Source organism: Tetrao urogallus (genome assembly GCF_951394365.1).
Source record: "Tetrao urogallus genome assembly, chromosome: 2".
Lineage (NCBI taxonomy): Eukaryota > Metazoa > Chordata > Aves > Galliformes > Phasianidae > Tetrao > Tetrao urogallus.
The window spans coordinates 104,226,929-104,241,753 of NC_136814.1; the positions used below are offsets into that span (position 1 = coordinate 104,226,929).

General features: G+C 57.0%; 1 protein-coding gene across 3 annotated transcripts; it reads left to right on the top strand.

The window, feature by feature from the left end:
* Window positions 1-1,170: 1,170 nt before the first annotated feature.
* On the top strand, window positions 1,171-13,360 carry ADCY3 (adenylate cyclase 3; the record flags this gene model as incomplete). Of its 3 annotated transcripts, none has more annotated exons than XM_079550101.1 (20): window positions 1,171-1,845; window positions 5,262-5,411; window positions 7,323-7,453; window positions 7,793-7,904; window positions 8,185-8,312; window positions 8,909-9,067; window positions 9,157-9,319; window positions 9,398-9,556; window positions 9,651-9,793; window positions 9,864-10,025; window positions 10,117-10,204; window positions 10,393-10,509; window positions 10,749-11,008; window positions 11,084-11,168; window positions 11,557-11,715; window positions 12,036-12,182; window positions 12,270-12,383; window positions 12,448-12,574; window positions 12,734-12,858; window positions 13,178-13,360. In XM_079550101.1, 20 exons carry the CDS (start codon window positions 1,171-1,173, stop codon window positions 13,358-13,360), a joined length of 3,387 nt encoding a protein of 1,128 aa, XP_079406227.1. The 3 variants fall into 3 exon arrangements, with proteins under 3 accessions (XP_079406227.1, XP_079406228.1, XP_079406229.1); XM_079550102.1 differs by having other exon boundaries at window positions 11,087-11,168; XM_079550103.1 differs by having other exon boundaries at window positions 9,398-9,517; window positions 11,087-11,168.
* Between the last annotated feature and the right edge of the window lie 1,465 nt (window positions 13,361-14,825).

The following is a 14,825-nucleotide window of genomic DNA, read 5'->3' on the forward strand; positions in this document are numbered from 1 at the left end:
GTCCAGGGCATCTCCAGCAGCTCTGAAGCATTGCCAGTTTTCCAGATCAGGGATGCCAGAGAGGAGCAGGCAGTGGAGCAGCAGTGAAACACGAGGGACAGGGAACTTTTCTGAAGAGGTTTCAATGGGGACAGCCGAGAAGAAGGGGACGTACGTGTGGGAAAGCCTTGGTTTGCTGTGCTCCTCAGTGGGGGTATTGTAAAGCGGCTGTCACCCCAGAGAGGGCCATGGGTGGATGGCCCACGCATCTTCTGGGCTCTGGGTTTCGGGTTCCTGGCACCAAGCGAGGCTGAAGGCGTTTGGTTCAAGGGATGCACATCCTCGCGGAGACCGTAGCCCCGATGCATAGAAGGGGATGGGAAGGACGAAGCAGGGAGCAGCACTGAGTAGAGCAGGCTGGGATGCTGAAGGGGGCAATATGAGCAACCCCACCGGCACGGGAGCATTGCCAGCTACCAAAGCCCCGATGCAGCGTCCCCCGCGCTCCCCTACCTTCCCCGCAACCCAGGAAGGGCCGCGAGCGGTACAACCCTCCCAACCCGCCCCCACCTCCCCACCCCGGCGGTACCGCGGCCTCCCCGCAGCCGGCAGCGAGAGGGTTACGGAAGGCGGGGACGCACCGGGGCCGCACCGGTACGGGCACGACCGGCGGTGGGCTCCCTCCCCCGGCCCGGGGAAGCCCCGAGCGAAGCCCCCCGCGGGGCCGGAGCCCTTCGGGATGCGGGAGGAGAGCAGAGGATGCTGCCGGGAGCGGCGGGGCCGCACCTGCGCTGCCGCAACCGGGAGGCGGCGGGGCTGGGGCGGGGGACGGGAGGGAGGGAGCGGAGCGGCGGGGCCGGGGCAGCGCCGGGGTCGCCCCCGAAGCCGGCTGCCCTCGAAGGAGGGGCAGGGAAGGAGGGAAGGAGGCATCGCGACATTTTTCCACTCCGCGTCGCTCCGCTCGCAGCCAGGCAGTGCGCAGGGGCTGGGCAGGCCGGCTCGGCACGGCTCCCGGCCTTCGCTATTTATAATCCCCATCGCCTCCTCCGGCCGTTCTTCCGCGCGAGGAGAGCCCGGAGAGAGCGGCTCCCGGAAAGGAGAGCGACCGCGGAGCTCCGCCGAACGGGGATGCTGAGGGCGATGCCCCGCTGAGCATCGTTTCTCCAGGATCGGGGTGAGAAAAGCATCGCGATGCCGAGGAACAGGGATTTCTCGGAGCCCGAGTACTCGGCCGAGTACTCCGCCGACTACTCGGTGAGCCTGCCGTCGGACCCCGAGCACGCCGTGGGCCGGACCCACGAGGTGACGGTGCGCAGCTCGGGGCCGTGCCTCTGCCTGCCCCGCTTCATGCGCCTCACCTTCGCTCCCGAGTCCCTGGAGAACCTCTACCAGACCTACTTCCGTCGGCAACGCCACGAGACCCTCCTGGTGCTGGTGGTCTTTGCAGCCCTCTTCGATTGCTACGTCCTCCTCATGTGCACCACGGTCTACGCCGCCGACAAGTTGGCCCCGGCCTTGGCAGCGGGGACCGGCTTGGCTGCCCACGTGTTGCTTTTTGCCCTCTGCAAATACAGGCTGCTACCCGAGCGCGCCGCCCGTCGCTTCCTGCCCTACGTCCTCTGGGTCCTCATCTTGGCCCAGATCTTCTGCTACTTGGGCCTCAACTTCTCGCGTTCGCCCGAGGCCAGCGACACGGTGGGCTGGCAGGCCTTCTTCGTCTTCTCCTTCTTCATCACGTTGCCGCTGCGCCTGGCGCCCATCGTGCTCATCACCGCCGTGTCCTGCGGCGTCCACACGCTGGTGCTCGGCGTCACCGTCGCCCAACAGAGGCAGGATGCCCTGGATGAGGGCACGCTGCTGAGACAGGTACGGGGACACGGGGACTGGAAGGGGGATGCGGGGCCCCGGGGGTGGCGTAGGGCAAATCGTGCGATCATCAAATCATTAAGCTCGCAAAAGACCTCTACAATCACCAAGTCCAACCATCAACCTGTTACCACCTCACTCAGTCATAAACGATCATTCAGGATCCATAAAGGATCATTCAGGTCTCCAAACCCAACCCCAAACCCCCCATTGTGCCCACTGGCTGCGTCCCTCAGTGCCACATCCCCACAGTTCTTCAACACCTCCAGGGGCGGTGACTCCACCACCTCCCTGTTTCGATATCTAATATCTAACCCAAACCTCCCCTGGCACAACTCGAGGCCGTTACTTCTCATCCTATCTCATCCTAGTCAGGTTGAAGAGGCCAACTGTGTTCCCATGGCTTAACCCCGTGTTCATGTCCGTCTCTATGCTTTGAGCCTAGACTTGCTTTGATCCGGGCACTCTGAGCTGGTGGTGGTGTTTGTTGGCTGCAGGGTGCTCCCCTAAAACATCCCCATGGCACCCATGCCACAGACCTGGCCTCAAAGTTACAGATTCGACCCCAAGAGCCACCCAGGGTGTGTAGACAGATGGGATGTGCTTTAGCTGCTGGGGAAATTGAGGCACGCTGGGCTGAGGGCATCCCCATCCTCCCTGCTAAGGGGCTCCACTTGTGCTGATTTCCCCTTAAATTACAAAAATGGCTTTAAGAGGCCATTTTTAACCGAAGCCTGGCAGCAGCCCAGCATGGGCCTTCCTCCAGGCTCACAAACAGCCACCAGAGGATTCCCAGGAGGATGGAGCTGGGAGAACTGAGTGGCCCCAAGCAGGCACCAGCCCCACAGCCATCAGCCCTGCAGCCACCCCCCCACGGGGCTGCGACCCATCGACCCCCCCAGTGCTGAAGCTCTGGTGGAGGCTGCTCAGCCCTTGTGCCTGGGGATGCTTTGGGGATGATTTTCTGCCAAAGAAAACGTAGAGAAACAGCATCCCTGAGCTCAAATGCTGCCATAGGGATGGGCCACCATTTCGTGCATGGCAGCAAACGATGGGGATGCAGGGGTAGAGTGGTCCTTGGCCCATCACCTCAATATTTCCTGGGAAATTCTTGCCTGGAGCAGCTAGACAGTGTTGTCACTGCCCCAGAGCAATGGGTTTTGCAGCAGGAGGGCGACCCAAGCCCCACTCATGTCCCGCATGGCCCATCCATCTTGGGTGCTCCAGCAGGCAGCACACACAGCGTTTCCAGGCCTGCTAGTAGCACGGCCTTCTTCAGGGGATGGGAAAATAAAAGGCAGAGCTGCAAACTTGTGCGGCAGTGGCTGTTGGCAGTGGAAAATCCTGCTGGAAGTGCCCACACTGCCCGCTCCACACGTGCGCTCCGTGAAAAGATGCTACAGAAACCCGTGCAAGCAGTGGCTTTCCCAGGTTTTGCTGCTGATCCAAAAAATGCAAACCCAAAAGAGCTGCATGCAACAGGGACTCCATCTCCTGCCTTTGCTCCTGGCACTGCAGTGAGATGGTGACAACGTGCCCGGATTTGGGGGCTCTGCAGGCATCCCCCCGGCCAGCAGCGCCTGCATTCATCATTGCTGTGGCACGGCGAGTCCAGGGCCAGCAAAACCTTGGCAACGCCGCATGCCTCAGCCTCTGCTTGCTGCAAAAGAGGAACATTATGTCCAGAAATAAACATCATATGCTTTATTATTATGGACGTTTGTACGGCTCCCCGAGGGCACTGCTATTAATAGGATGAAGCAGCGGGTGCTGCTCGGACCGGCGCAGCCCAGGAGGCTTGATGAGAAATGCCAGCAGTTTCTGCCCTGCTTCAGCTGTCCAGGATGAGCCCATGGGCTGAATGGGGCTGGGGGGCTGGGGCTCTGGGTTTGGTGGTGGTCCATGCCTTGAGCCAGACAGGATGCATGGGATTCAGTCCAAAGAATCATAGAGTCATTAAAGGTTGGGAGGGACCTCTGAGGTGCCCAAGTCCAACCCCAGCTCACACCCACCGTGCCCACTGCCCACATCAATCAGTGCCACACCTCTGTGCTTCTTGAACATCTCCAAGGATGGTGACCCCACCGCCTCCCTGGGCATCTGTGCCACTGCATCACTGCTCTTCTGGAGATTAAATTGTTTCTAATATCCAACCCGAACCTCCCCTGGCACAACTTCAAGCCATTACCTCTCATCCTACCATGGGGTCTCCATCCCCTGCCCATGGCTTCGTTGTCACTCACTGGGCTGGGCCATTGACTCAGCCCCAGTTTGGATGGCCTCCACGCCTGCAAGACACTGGTGGGGCCGGAGGAAAATGGCACGGTCTGCGGCCCACCTTGGAGCCACTGTTGGATGGTTTGGGAGTTGAGCATCCCTGGCACAGCACAAGGATGTGCTTGGCTGCGGTATATATGGCCACGCGACGTGGGGTTTTGGGGTAGGCATGTCTCCATCCAGGCGAGGTTCCCAGTGACCCTATGTGTGCCAAACAGTGCTGAGCTCGGCGGAGTGGTGCATTGTCATGACAACTGCTTAAAAATAGAGAGAGGCGGCTGGTTTGAGGGTTTCTTCTCCGTGCCCACCTCCAGATGGTTCTCACTTGCCAACTGCCATAGTGGGGCTTCCCGGGAATCCCGAGCTGCAGGGATGGGGGATGGGCACAAGCCATGAGAGCTGGGCTTTGGGATGCAGGGCTGGGGAGTAGGGGTCAGAAGGTGGACACTGAGCATAGTGGCAAGTCCCCAGTGGAGACAGGCTGTCACTCAGCCTGTGCTCTGCTATGGGAGGGCTTCTCCATATCCTCAGAGCTGTCTTCAGCAGAGCTGCAACCTGCCATCGTGTCCTTCCTGCCACATTTAGCCTTTCTAGACTAAACAAACTGAATTCTTTCAACTTTCTCTCATCAGGCATACTTTCCACGAAGGGCTCTTGCTCTTGTTTACATTGTCCCATTGACGGAGTCTGACATATGGGCCAGGTCCAGCACCATGCTCACAGCAAACAGAATGGGTTTTCATGGCCAGCAGCACCCGGGCACATCCACCTTTCATACTGCCACCTCATAGCCATGGTTTTGGCTGCTGGAAGGGATGGGAGCATGGACATTTTTAGGGTTTGGCTGTGTTTTCATTAGCTTGTATACTTCAGCTCCTGCGTAACTGTCCCCAGGGCAGCTCCTATCCCTGTGGACCCACTGCCATTTTCCAAAACACCTCTGCAAGGTTTAATGAGGCAGTCAGCCCTCAGGGGCCCTGAGGTCTCCTGTCAACCTCTCCTGCAGAGCCACCGCTTCATGGCAGTGAAGTGAGTCCCCCCAGCAGCTATCCATGGCTGTAGCACAGAGGCTTGCACCTAGAGTTGATTTCATGTCTTCCATCATCAGAATGCTTTCTCACCCCAAATCATCCCCACAGATCCTGTCCAACATTGCCATCTACCTTTGTGCCATCACGGTGGGCACCATGTCCTACTACATGGCTGACCGCAAGCACCGCAAGGCCTTCCTGGAAGCACGGCAGTCCCTCGAGGTCAAGCTCAACCTGGAGGAGCAGAGCCAGCAGCAGGTAGGAGCCGTGGCTGGGGACAGTATGGGGACAGCAAGATGGGGCACAGGTGGCTGGCAACAAGGATAAGAGGACCAGAGGTGGGAATTGCGATTCAGTGAGGACTCACCATGTGATTGTCCTATTCCAGGACCTCACAGCTTCTGACACGGTCACCTCCAAGCTGTCCCCGTCCCCGTGGCAGGTCCCTGTCCTCATGTGTAAGCAGGTGGCAGGTCCCCAGCTTTGGGCATGGCCGTGTGGCAGTTCCTTACCCCGTTACACAACCACGTGGCATGGCCATGCTATAGGTCCCATTCATCAGGCATGGACACATGGCACGTCCCTTTGTTTGGCATGTTCATGTGGCATGTCACTGTCCTTGGGCAGAGCCATGCTGCAGATCCGCAGGCATGGCCGGGCAGCAGGTCTCCATCACTGGACATGGACACGTGGCAGGTCCTTGTCCTCAAGAATGTGTCCATGATCACAGCTATACAGCAGGTCCCTGCCCAGTCACAGACATTTGGAATGTCTCTGTCTATAGACATGGTCATATGGCAGGTCATTGTCCTCAAGCATGGCCATGCAGGATGTCCCCGCCTTGGGCACAGTTCCCATCTTTGGGCAGGGCCATATGTCACATCCCCATCATCTGGTGTGGCCACGTAACATTCCTCTGTCCCCAGACATGGCCGCACAAGAAGTCTCCATGTCCCCATCACCAGGCATGGCCCTGCAGCATTTCCCCACCCCCAGCCAGCAATGTCCCCATTGGGATCTTGGCCACCTCACTTTTCCCGGTGCTGATCCTGCTGAGGGGCCAGGAGTGATAACAGCAGGTGGAGAACCTGCATGGTGTTGACAGAAGGCAGTTGGAAAGCTTCATTTTCTCCAGGCGGCATCCAGTTATGAGCCCAGCTAATTTTAGCACCTTATCTGGGGCCTCTCTCCCCATCTCCCATCTCTTATCTTGTTGATCCGCTGCCAGCAATTTGCTCCCAATGGCAACAGAGACGTGTGTTGGGTCCAGCCCACTGCACCGTGTGCTTCTTGGGGTGGGAGGAAGAACCAGCACAACACCCACATCACAGGGAGCACTTTGTGGCCCTTTTTCCCACCAGCACTGCCCCATAAATTGGCTGTCAGTAGCTTTGAAGCTGGCAAAGCGACTGGGTGAATTCAGGGTTATTCAGCATCAAGCCCCAGTGGACATCTCGGGAAATCCCTGTCTCCTTTCCTTGCAGCAGGGTCTCACTCTGTGCTGTCTGTATGGTGGCAGCTCTGAAAGCCACAGGCAGGGACATGAAGCTGTTCCTCCAGCAGCGGCCCCGTTGTGCACAGAAACCCCGGGGGAAAACCCACTTCATTAACAGTGTTAATTACACATAGCACAGATCTTCACGTGCAGCCAGCTGGGGGATGCATCCCCTTTCCAGCTGCAGAGCTGTGGCAAAAGCAGGGAGTAAGATGTCCCCCATGGGTTTACTCCTCCTTGGGGCCAGTGCTGCCGCCCTATGTGGTGGCATGTGGACACACCATGCCTTTAAATCAAGAGATTCTCCATGGTGTAGTTGTCCCATCCCCAGGGCAGTTTGCAGGGACATAAAATCAGAGAATCAGAGTCATTCAGGTTGGAAAACACCTTCAAGATCCCCAAGTCCAACCCCAGCCCACCCCGCCATGCCCACTGACCACGTCCCTCAGTGCCACATCCCCACAGTTCTGGAACACCTCCAACCTGAACCTCCCCTGGCACAACTTGAGGCCATCACCTCTTCTCCTGTCACTAGTAGACATTGCAGCAGATCCTCCAGTGCTGGCATGGGTTTTTGGCCTGAACTTTGTCACCTTTTGTCCCAGAGGAGAGGGGCTGCTCAGAATAGCACACGCACAGTGCGCTTACACTCAGTTTCTTGCCCTGTCCCCCAGGAGCGGCTGATGCTCTCCATCCTACCCAAGCACGTGGCGGATGAGATGCTGAAGGATATGAAGAAGGACCCGAGCCAGAAGGAGATGCAGCAGTTCAACACCATGTACATGTACCGCCACGAGAATGTCAGGTAGGGCTGGCTTCTACCCATGCCATGGTCAATGGGGAAAATCTCTCAATTTCTTGGATTTAGGGCCAGAGAAGCCCTAGAAGGAGACTGGGGGAGGGAGGGGGTGGTGGTGGCTACAGCAAAGGGTAACAGGAGACAGCTGCCAGCCAGACTATGGCTTGGGGCCACTTTTTGATCCAGACATGATTTGCAGAGCATCGTTTCCAGCCACGTCCCAAAATAGCCTTTGGGGACATAGCTGAACCGATCGTCGCAGTCACGTCTGCGTTATGGGAAAAGAAATTCTCGCTGCAAATTCTCCCTGTGAGGAGCATATTTGTAACGCCTCGCTCCCCACAGCATCCTCTTTGCAGACATCGTGGGCTTCACGCAGCTCTCCTCATCCTGCAGCGCCCAGGAGCTGGTGAAGCTCCTCAACGAGCTCTTCGCCCGCTTTGACAAGCTGGCAGCCGTGAGTGTCCCCGCTCATCAGCAAGGGGATGGGCAGGAGATGCCCCATTTTTTTTTACTGGCAAAAATAGGATGGGGAAGGGGTGGGGGCCTCCACCATCTGGGCTGCAGTTGGCCAAATCGTCAGGGAGGCAGGGAGGGAATGGAAAATCGGATTATTTGTGTCCCTTGTGTGCATGGAAGAGCTTGGCATGGGGAAGGATGGAGCAAACCCTGCCTGGGAGAGGGATGGGGGGAGCCCAGTCATGGGGAGGGGGTTGATACCATGCCCCTTTCCCCAGAAATACCACCAACTGCGCATCAAGATCCTGGGTGACTGCTATTACTGCATCTGTGGGCTGCCTGACTACCGGGAGGACCATGCTGTCTGCTCCATCATGATGGGGCTTGCCATGGTGGAAGCCATTTCGTAAGAGCTTCTCAGATTGTCCCCAGGTTGTCCTTGTCATTGTTCCCAATATGTCCTCATCACTGCTTCCAGCATAACTTAGAATCATAGAATGACTTGGGCTGGAAGAGATCTTGAGTTAGCAGGGATCTTGAAGCCCAACCAGTTCCAGTCCCATGCTGTAGGCTGGGATACCTGCCATAGACCAGCCTGCCCAAAGCCCCATCCAGCCTGGCCTTGGGCACTGCCATGGAGCCTGGGGCACCCACAGCAACCCGTGCCAATGCCAATGACAGTGTCCTTGTCCTCATTCTCATTGTGTTCTTGTCATCATTTCCAGCATGTCCTCAACGTGTCTATTGTGTGCTGGTCACTGTCCCCAAGGTGTCCTTGGGATTTGGCAAAAAGCAGAGAGGATCCAGTGATGGGTACTGATATAGGCAGGGGCTCCCCGGTGCCCCACCAGGGTCACCCCATTGGGCTTCTCCAAGGCAGCACACCACCCTACCCTTTTCTGTCTCATTTCCTGTGCCAAGTGCACTCAGTTAAGGAAAGTGTTAATGCCCTGGGGTTGGAAGAAGAAAGGGTAGTGAGTGACTCCCATGTCACCCTCCCAGTTACGTGCGGGAAAAGACCAAGACAGCGGTGGACATGCGTGTGGGAGTGCACAGCGGGACGGTGCTGGGCGGCGTGCTGGGCCAGAAGCGCTGGCAGTACGACGTGTGGTCCACCGACGTCACCGTGGCCAACAAGATGGAGGCAGGTGGCATCCCTGGGTGAGCATCTCTCAGTGGGGATGAGACGTGGTGTCACCATCCCATAGCCATAAGGGTGGCCCCGGTTCACGGCACCTCGTGTCCCGCAGGCGTGTGCACATCTCACAGAGCACCATGGATTGCTTGAAGGGCGAGTTTGAGGTGGAGCCAGGCGAGGGTGGCTCTCGCTGCGAGTACCTGAAGGAGAAGGGCATTGTCACCTACCTCATCGTGGTGCCCAAGCAGCCTCTACGCAATGGCATCAATGGGGTGGTGAGTAGCGGCGTGGGCACCGGTGCCACCGCAGCAGACATCCTTGGCACAATGTGAGCCACCGCCTCGGCCTTGCAGAAGCTGTCACTGACCTCATCCCATGGAGGCTCCCCGCTGCTCATCAACACCAAGGAGCGCAACGGCAGTGCCAGCTTGGCGCGCACCAGCCCTGAGGAACCCGATGAGTCCGACGCCAGGGTGAGGGACACCCTGGAGAATGGGGATGAGGATGGAGAGGTACGGTGCGTGGGAAGCACCCCCTTCAGCTTGTATTTTGGAGACTCCCACGATGGCCTCAGCGTTCCCACTGATGCTTTGCTTCGTGGCGCAGGCTGTGAACCCATCCTTCCCCAACCCGCGGCGTCGGCTGCGGCTGCGGGACCTGGCTGAGCGGGTAATCGATGCGTCGCAGAATGAGCAGGAGCTCAACAAGCTGCTCAACGAGGCCCTGCTGGAGCGCGAGTCTGTCCAGGCGTGAGTCACCCAGCCGGCGGCGCGACCCAGCCCAGCCCTGTTGGGTGCTGATGGCCAATGTTGCTGGCAGGCTGAAGGGGAAGAGCACCTTCCGGCTCTCCATGCGCTTCATTGACCCTGAGATGGAGACGCGCTACTCAGTAGAGAAGGAGAAGCAGAGCGGTGCTGCTTTCAGCTGCTCCTGTGTTGTCCTTTTCTTCACTGCCTTGGTGGAGGTCTTCATCGACCCTTGGTATGTTAGGCATTGGGGATGGATTGCCCCAGCTCACCTTCAGCCCTGCAGGGCTTCAGGTCTGTCCCATCCTGGGTCTTTTTTGCGACAGGTTGGTGGCCAACTACGTGACCTTCGTGGTGGGGGAGATCCTGCTGCTCATCCTTACCCTCTGCTCACTGGCTGCCATTTTTCCCCGGGTGAGAGCGGGATGGGCAGCCTCAGGGGGTGGGGATACTGAGGATAGGTGAGGTTTGGGAGCTGCTCTTTCCCCCAACACCTTCCCCATCTATATTTTGTGCTACCCCATTATCCAATATTTGTTCTCTCTATGGCCACTGTGATGATGTGTCCCACCTGGGTGAAGTCCCTTGTCTTCTCCCGGCAGGTCTTCCCCAAAAAGCTCGTGGCCTTCTCCACCTGGATTGACAGGACTCGCTGGGCACGCAACACCTGGGCCATGGCTGCCATCATCATTGTCACCATGGCTGATATTGTGGACATGGTGAGACATGGGGCCAGCGCAGGAACCCTCTCTGACCTTCTGTGTCCCAGCAGCCCATAATTGCGCACAGTCCCATGCACACAGCCAATCATTAAATCAATGAGGGCTGCACTGAAGCTGGAGAGGATTTTAGCACCTGGCAGTTGGGGTGTCCTCCACTCTCCCACAAAGTATTCCAGCTCTTGGGGGGACATCATCATTCCCTGCCCCCCGTCCTCATCCTGCCCTCATGCCCCCAGCTCAGCTGTCAGCAGGACTACAGCGGGACAGGCAACGGGACGGTGGTGCCACCACGGCCAGGCGGCTGTTGGGAGCAGCCCAAGTACTACAGCTACATCGCCGTGCTGGCTCTGGTGGCCACCATCATGCTGGTGCAGGTCAGCCACATGGTCAAGCTGACTCTCATGGTGCTGATCACTGGGGCAGCCGGCACTGTCAACATCTACGCCTGGGAGCACATCTTCGATCAGTACGACCGGCGCCGCAGCCAGCAGAGCATGTAAGGGGTGGTAGGAGCATGGTGAGGGGTCATGGCCAAGCTCACCACCCACCTACACCTTGCCACATCCTCCAGCAGGTCCTCGCTGGTCCCCTCCAAGTACTCCATGACAGCCATGATCTTCATCGTGATGCTCAGCTTTTACTACTTCTCTCGCCACGTGAGTGACTCAGCCCCCTTAGGAGGCCCCTTTCTTCCTTCCTCTCTGTGATGTTATTACAGCCCCGAGCCTGATTTCTGCATGCTCCAAGGAAGCACGGTTGGTCCCCAACTGTGGAACCACCTCCAGCTCTTCCCCACGGAAGACCAGAACTACATTGGCACCTCCATCTCCCCCATAAGATTTAGAGCAGGCAGCATCATGGTGGCTCCAGAGCCCGTGCTTTCCCCATGAAGGTCCCATTTGCCCTTCACATGAGGTCTTATGTCTCCCATTACAGTTTCACCTTGCCCCATAGCCTCCATCCAAGCTTGGATCAGCCCCACACCAGCTGGCATGCTCCTAGTGCTGGTGAGGCCCTGCTGCACCCATCTCCCCCTGCCTGCAGGTAGAAAAGCTGGCCAGGACACTCTTCCTCTGGAAGATCGATGTCCACGACCAGAAGGAGCGGGTCTATGAGATGCGGCGCTGGAACGAGGCTCTTGTCACCAACATGCTGCCCGAGCACGTGGCCCGGCACTTCTTGGGCTCCAAGAAGCGGGATGAGGTGAGGGGGCACCCAGGAACACAGACCTTCTGTCCCACAAGCAGCATCCCCAAGAATCCTGGTTACATTTAGTGATTCAACCCATTTTTTTGTTGTTCATGGCCTCTGTATCTGGAGAGGTTGCCAAAGACTCTAGTCAAACATCTTTGGTTGGACAGAGGAGATTTCTTGGCCCTGCAAAGGAGGACTGCTGAGCACCCTTATTTTTTTCAGATGGAGGAGGGTTGGGGTTGGAGGTTTCGGGCTTGCTGGAGGTGCAGGCACATCTCCATCTGATAGCCACATCTCCAGCTGACAGCCACTGTCCTTCCCCTCCCCAGGAGCTGTACAGCCAGTCCTACGATGAGATCGGGGTCATGTTTGCTTCTCTCCCCAACTTTGCTGACTTCTACACAGAGGAGAGCATCAACAACGGGGGCATCGAGTGCCTGCGGTTCCTCAACGAGATCATCTCTGACTTCGACGCAGTGAGTTGGGCTGGAGCTGGTCATGGGGGCAACACAGGGCTGTGGCCAATAGCCTCAGGTGCCTGAAGATCTATCCCCATGGCTCAGCTCCTGGACGAACCCCAATTCCGGTGTATCACCAAGATCAAAACCATCGGCAGCACCTACATGGCTGCGTCTGGAGTGACTCCTGATGCCAACGCCAACGGCTACAGCACCAAGGTAAGGGGTCCCTGGGCAGGGGATGGTGGGCAAGGGGGGCATTCCTGACCCACTGCTCTTGCAGAAGGAGACCCTCTCGGATAAGGAGCGCTGGCAGCATTTAGCTGACCTCGCCGACTTTGCCTTGGCCATGAAGGTGACACTGATGAACATCAACTACCAGTCCTTCAACAACTTCATGCTGCGCATAGGCAAGTCTGGGGACGTGGGGCTCTCCCCTCCTTCCCTGTGAGCGGTGGGACCTCATGAGGCCTGGGGTGACCTCATGCCCTGTCCCCCAGAGCAGACCCTGGGTGTGCTATCTGGATGTCACCAAGCACAGAGGTGACACCCACCCTGCTCTTGCGCAGGCATGAACAAGGGAGCTGTGCTAGCAGGAGTCATTGGTGCCCGCAAGCCACACTATGACATCTGGGGCAACACAGTGAACGTGGCCAGCAGGATGGAGTCCACTGGTGTGATGGGGAACATACAGGTGGGACAACACGACCTGGGCAACCAAGGGGACAAACTGAGAATTATTCAGAAGCGTTCACAGCCCTTGAAGGGCACTGTGCTTTGCATGGGAAGGGAAAGCACTGCCAGCAGTATTCAGCAGGGCTGGGAATGGTTGACGGCTCCTCCAAGCTAGGAATGGGGCAAGGCTTTGCTAAAAGCAGGGCACCTCAAGACAATGGACAGCCTGGTGGGTGGGTAAACCTGTTGCCCAAGCAGCACATGGGGGTCCACGCTACCTGTGCTGTGTGCTGGGCAGGATCTCCCTAGCCTCCCACTGTGTCCATTTGTCCCTGCAGGTGGTAGAGGAGACGCACCTCATCCTGAAGGAATACGGCTTCCGCTTTGTACGCCGTGGGGCCATCTACGTCAAGGGCAAAGGGGAGCTGCTCACTTTCTTCCTCAAGGGCCGGGAGAAGCAGGGCTCCTTCGTCAACGGCTCATCCGTCACCCTGCCCCATCAGGTGGTGGACAGCTCTTGAGGGCCCGGCGCCTGCCAGCCAGCACAGCCACCGTCTGCCCAGCACCCAGAGGGGTGGCCAGGGGGGCCCAGTGCCCAGCACCACAGCCGGCGGGGACATCCGTCCCACTGAGGTCTGGATCTGAAACCAAACTTGAGAAATCGACCCCTTTGCACAACCCTTTCCAAGTCCCTGCTGGAAAGTTCCTTTGCTCCATCGTGCCTGCACACAAGCTCACAGCCCTCAGTGGGTGTGGGGCTGGGGCTGCCTTTCCCCAGGCACCCCAGGCTTTGCAGGGGGGGGGCAGCAGTATGGCATCCAAGTAGCATTGTGGGCCCCAGCTGCCATGCACTCAGCACAAGGAGATCCAAACTCAGGGTCGGATGGAAAGACACGTCTCTCCTACACACAGGAGCATCCGGGCTTTGCTGTTAGTCCATACCGAGTTCATCCTTGTCACAAACAACATAGTTAGGAGATCGGGGAGAGAGAGTGCTTGGGCTTGGAGCTCAAAGAAAAAAAAAAAAAAAAAAATACAGAATATTGCGTATTTCAGATATATAAATATATATACATAAGAGTACAGATTGACATTTATATTTTTAACTGTGCCTGTTCGCCCCCCCCATGCACGCTGTGGTCAGCTGCTGTCACTGCTTGATGGGAAAGAGGACCTGGGACTGGCTGAGAAGGGACTGCGTTATTCAGCGTGACACTGCCAGGGCCAGGGGGGAAGGGAGGCACACAGAGTGTAATTATGCCATTAGTTTCTTGAATAGAAAGCTGAATTTCAAAGCCTGGTTCTGCGTCTGCTGTGTTCTGGGGTTGTGGGGATACTGAGAAGGGCTTCACCACCTCTTTGAGGGGATACTGGGTTTGGAGGGGCTCCCAAAGGGGAGATTGATGCCTCTGGTGACTTTTGCTCCTTTCTTTTGTTGCACAGTATCAAAACACTGGAAATCACAGAAAGAATGATACAAGATTTTGATCCCTACCCCATTACTCAATTCCCAGGGTCATCAGGGAATTTTTCCTGGAGCTGCAACATCCGAACACCAGAGGTTTATATATAAAAAGGTTGATTTGGACAAAGCTTAAGCTACAGAGACAATTTAAAAGCAAACTGTGAAGTTTGCACATGCAGTGTTGGCACAAAAACGGGGCAGGAGAAAGTCCTGATGTCCCAGCCATCTGGTATAAATCTAGGAAAAAAAAAAAAATCAATAGGAGATTCTTAAAAATACCACAGTAAAAGTTCTGTTACTGAAATTAATTGAAAGAGTGCTCATAAAATACAGCAAGCTTTTAAGATCCGATCCAAACTTGGAGGAAGCACAAAGATGGGATGCCAGGAAAATTCTGCTACGACAGGAAGAAAACAGGATGTCCAAAGCCACCGCTGGTGTGAAATCTTCTGGAAAACTCACTGCTAATGTGCTGGGGGAGTTAATGCAGCCCATGTGAGGGCACAGCCTGCTGCTGGCTA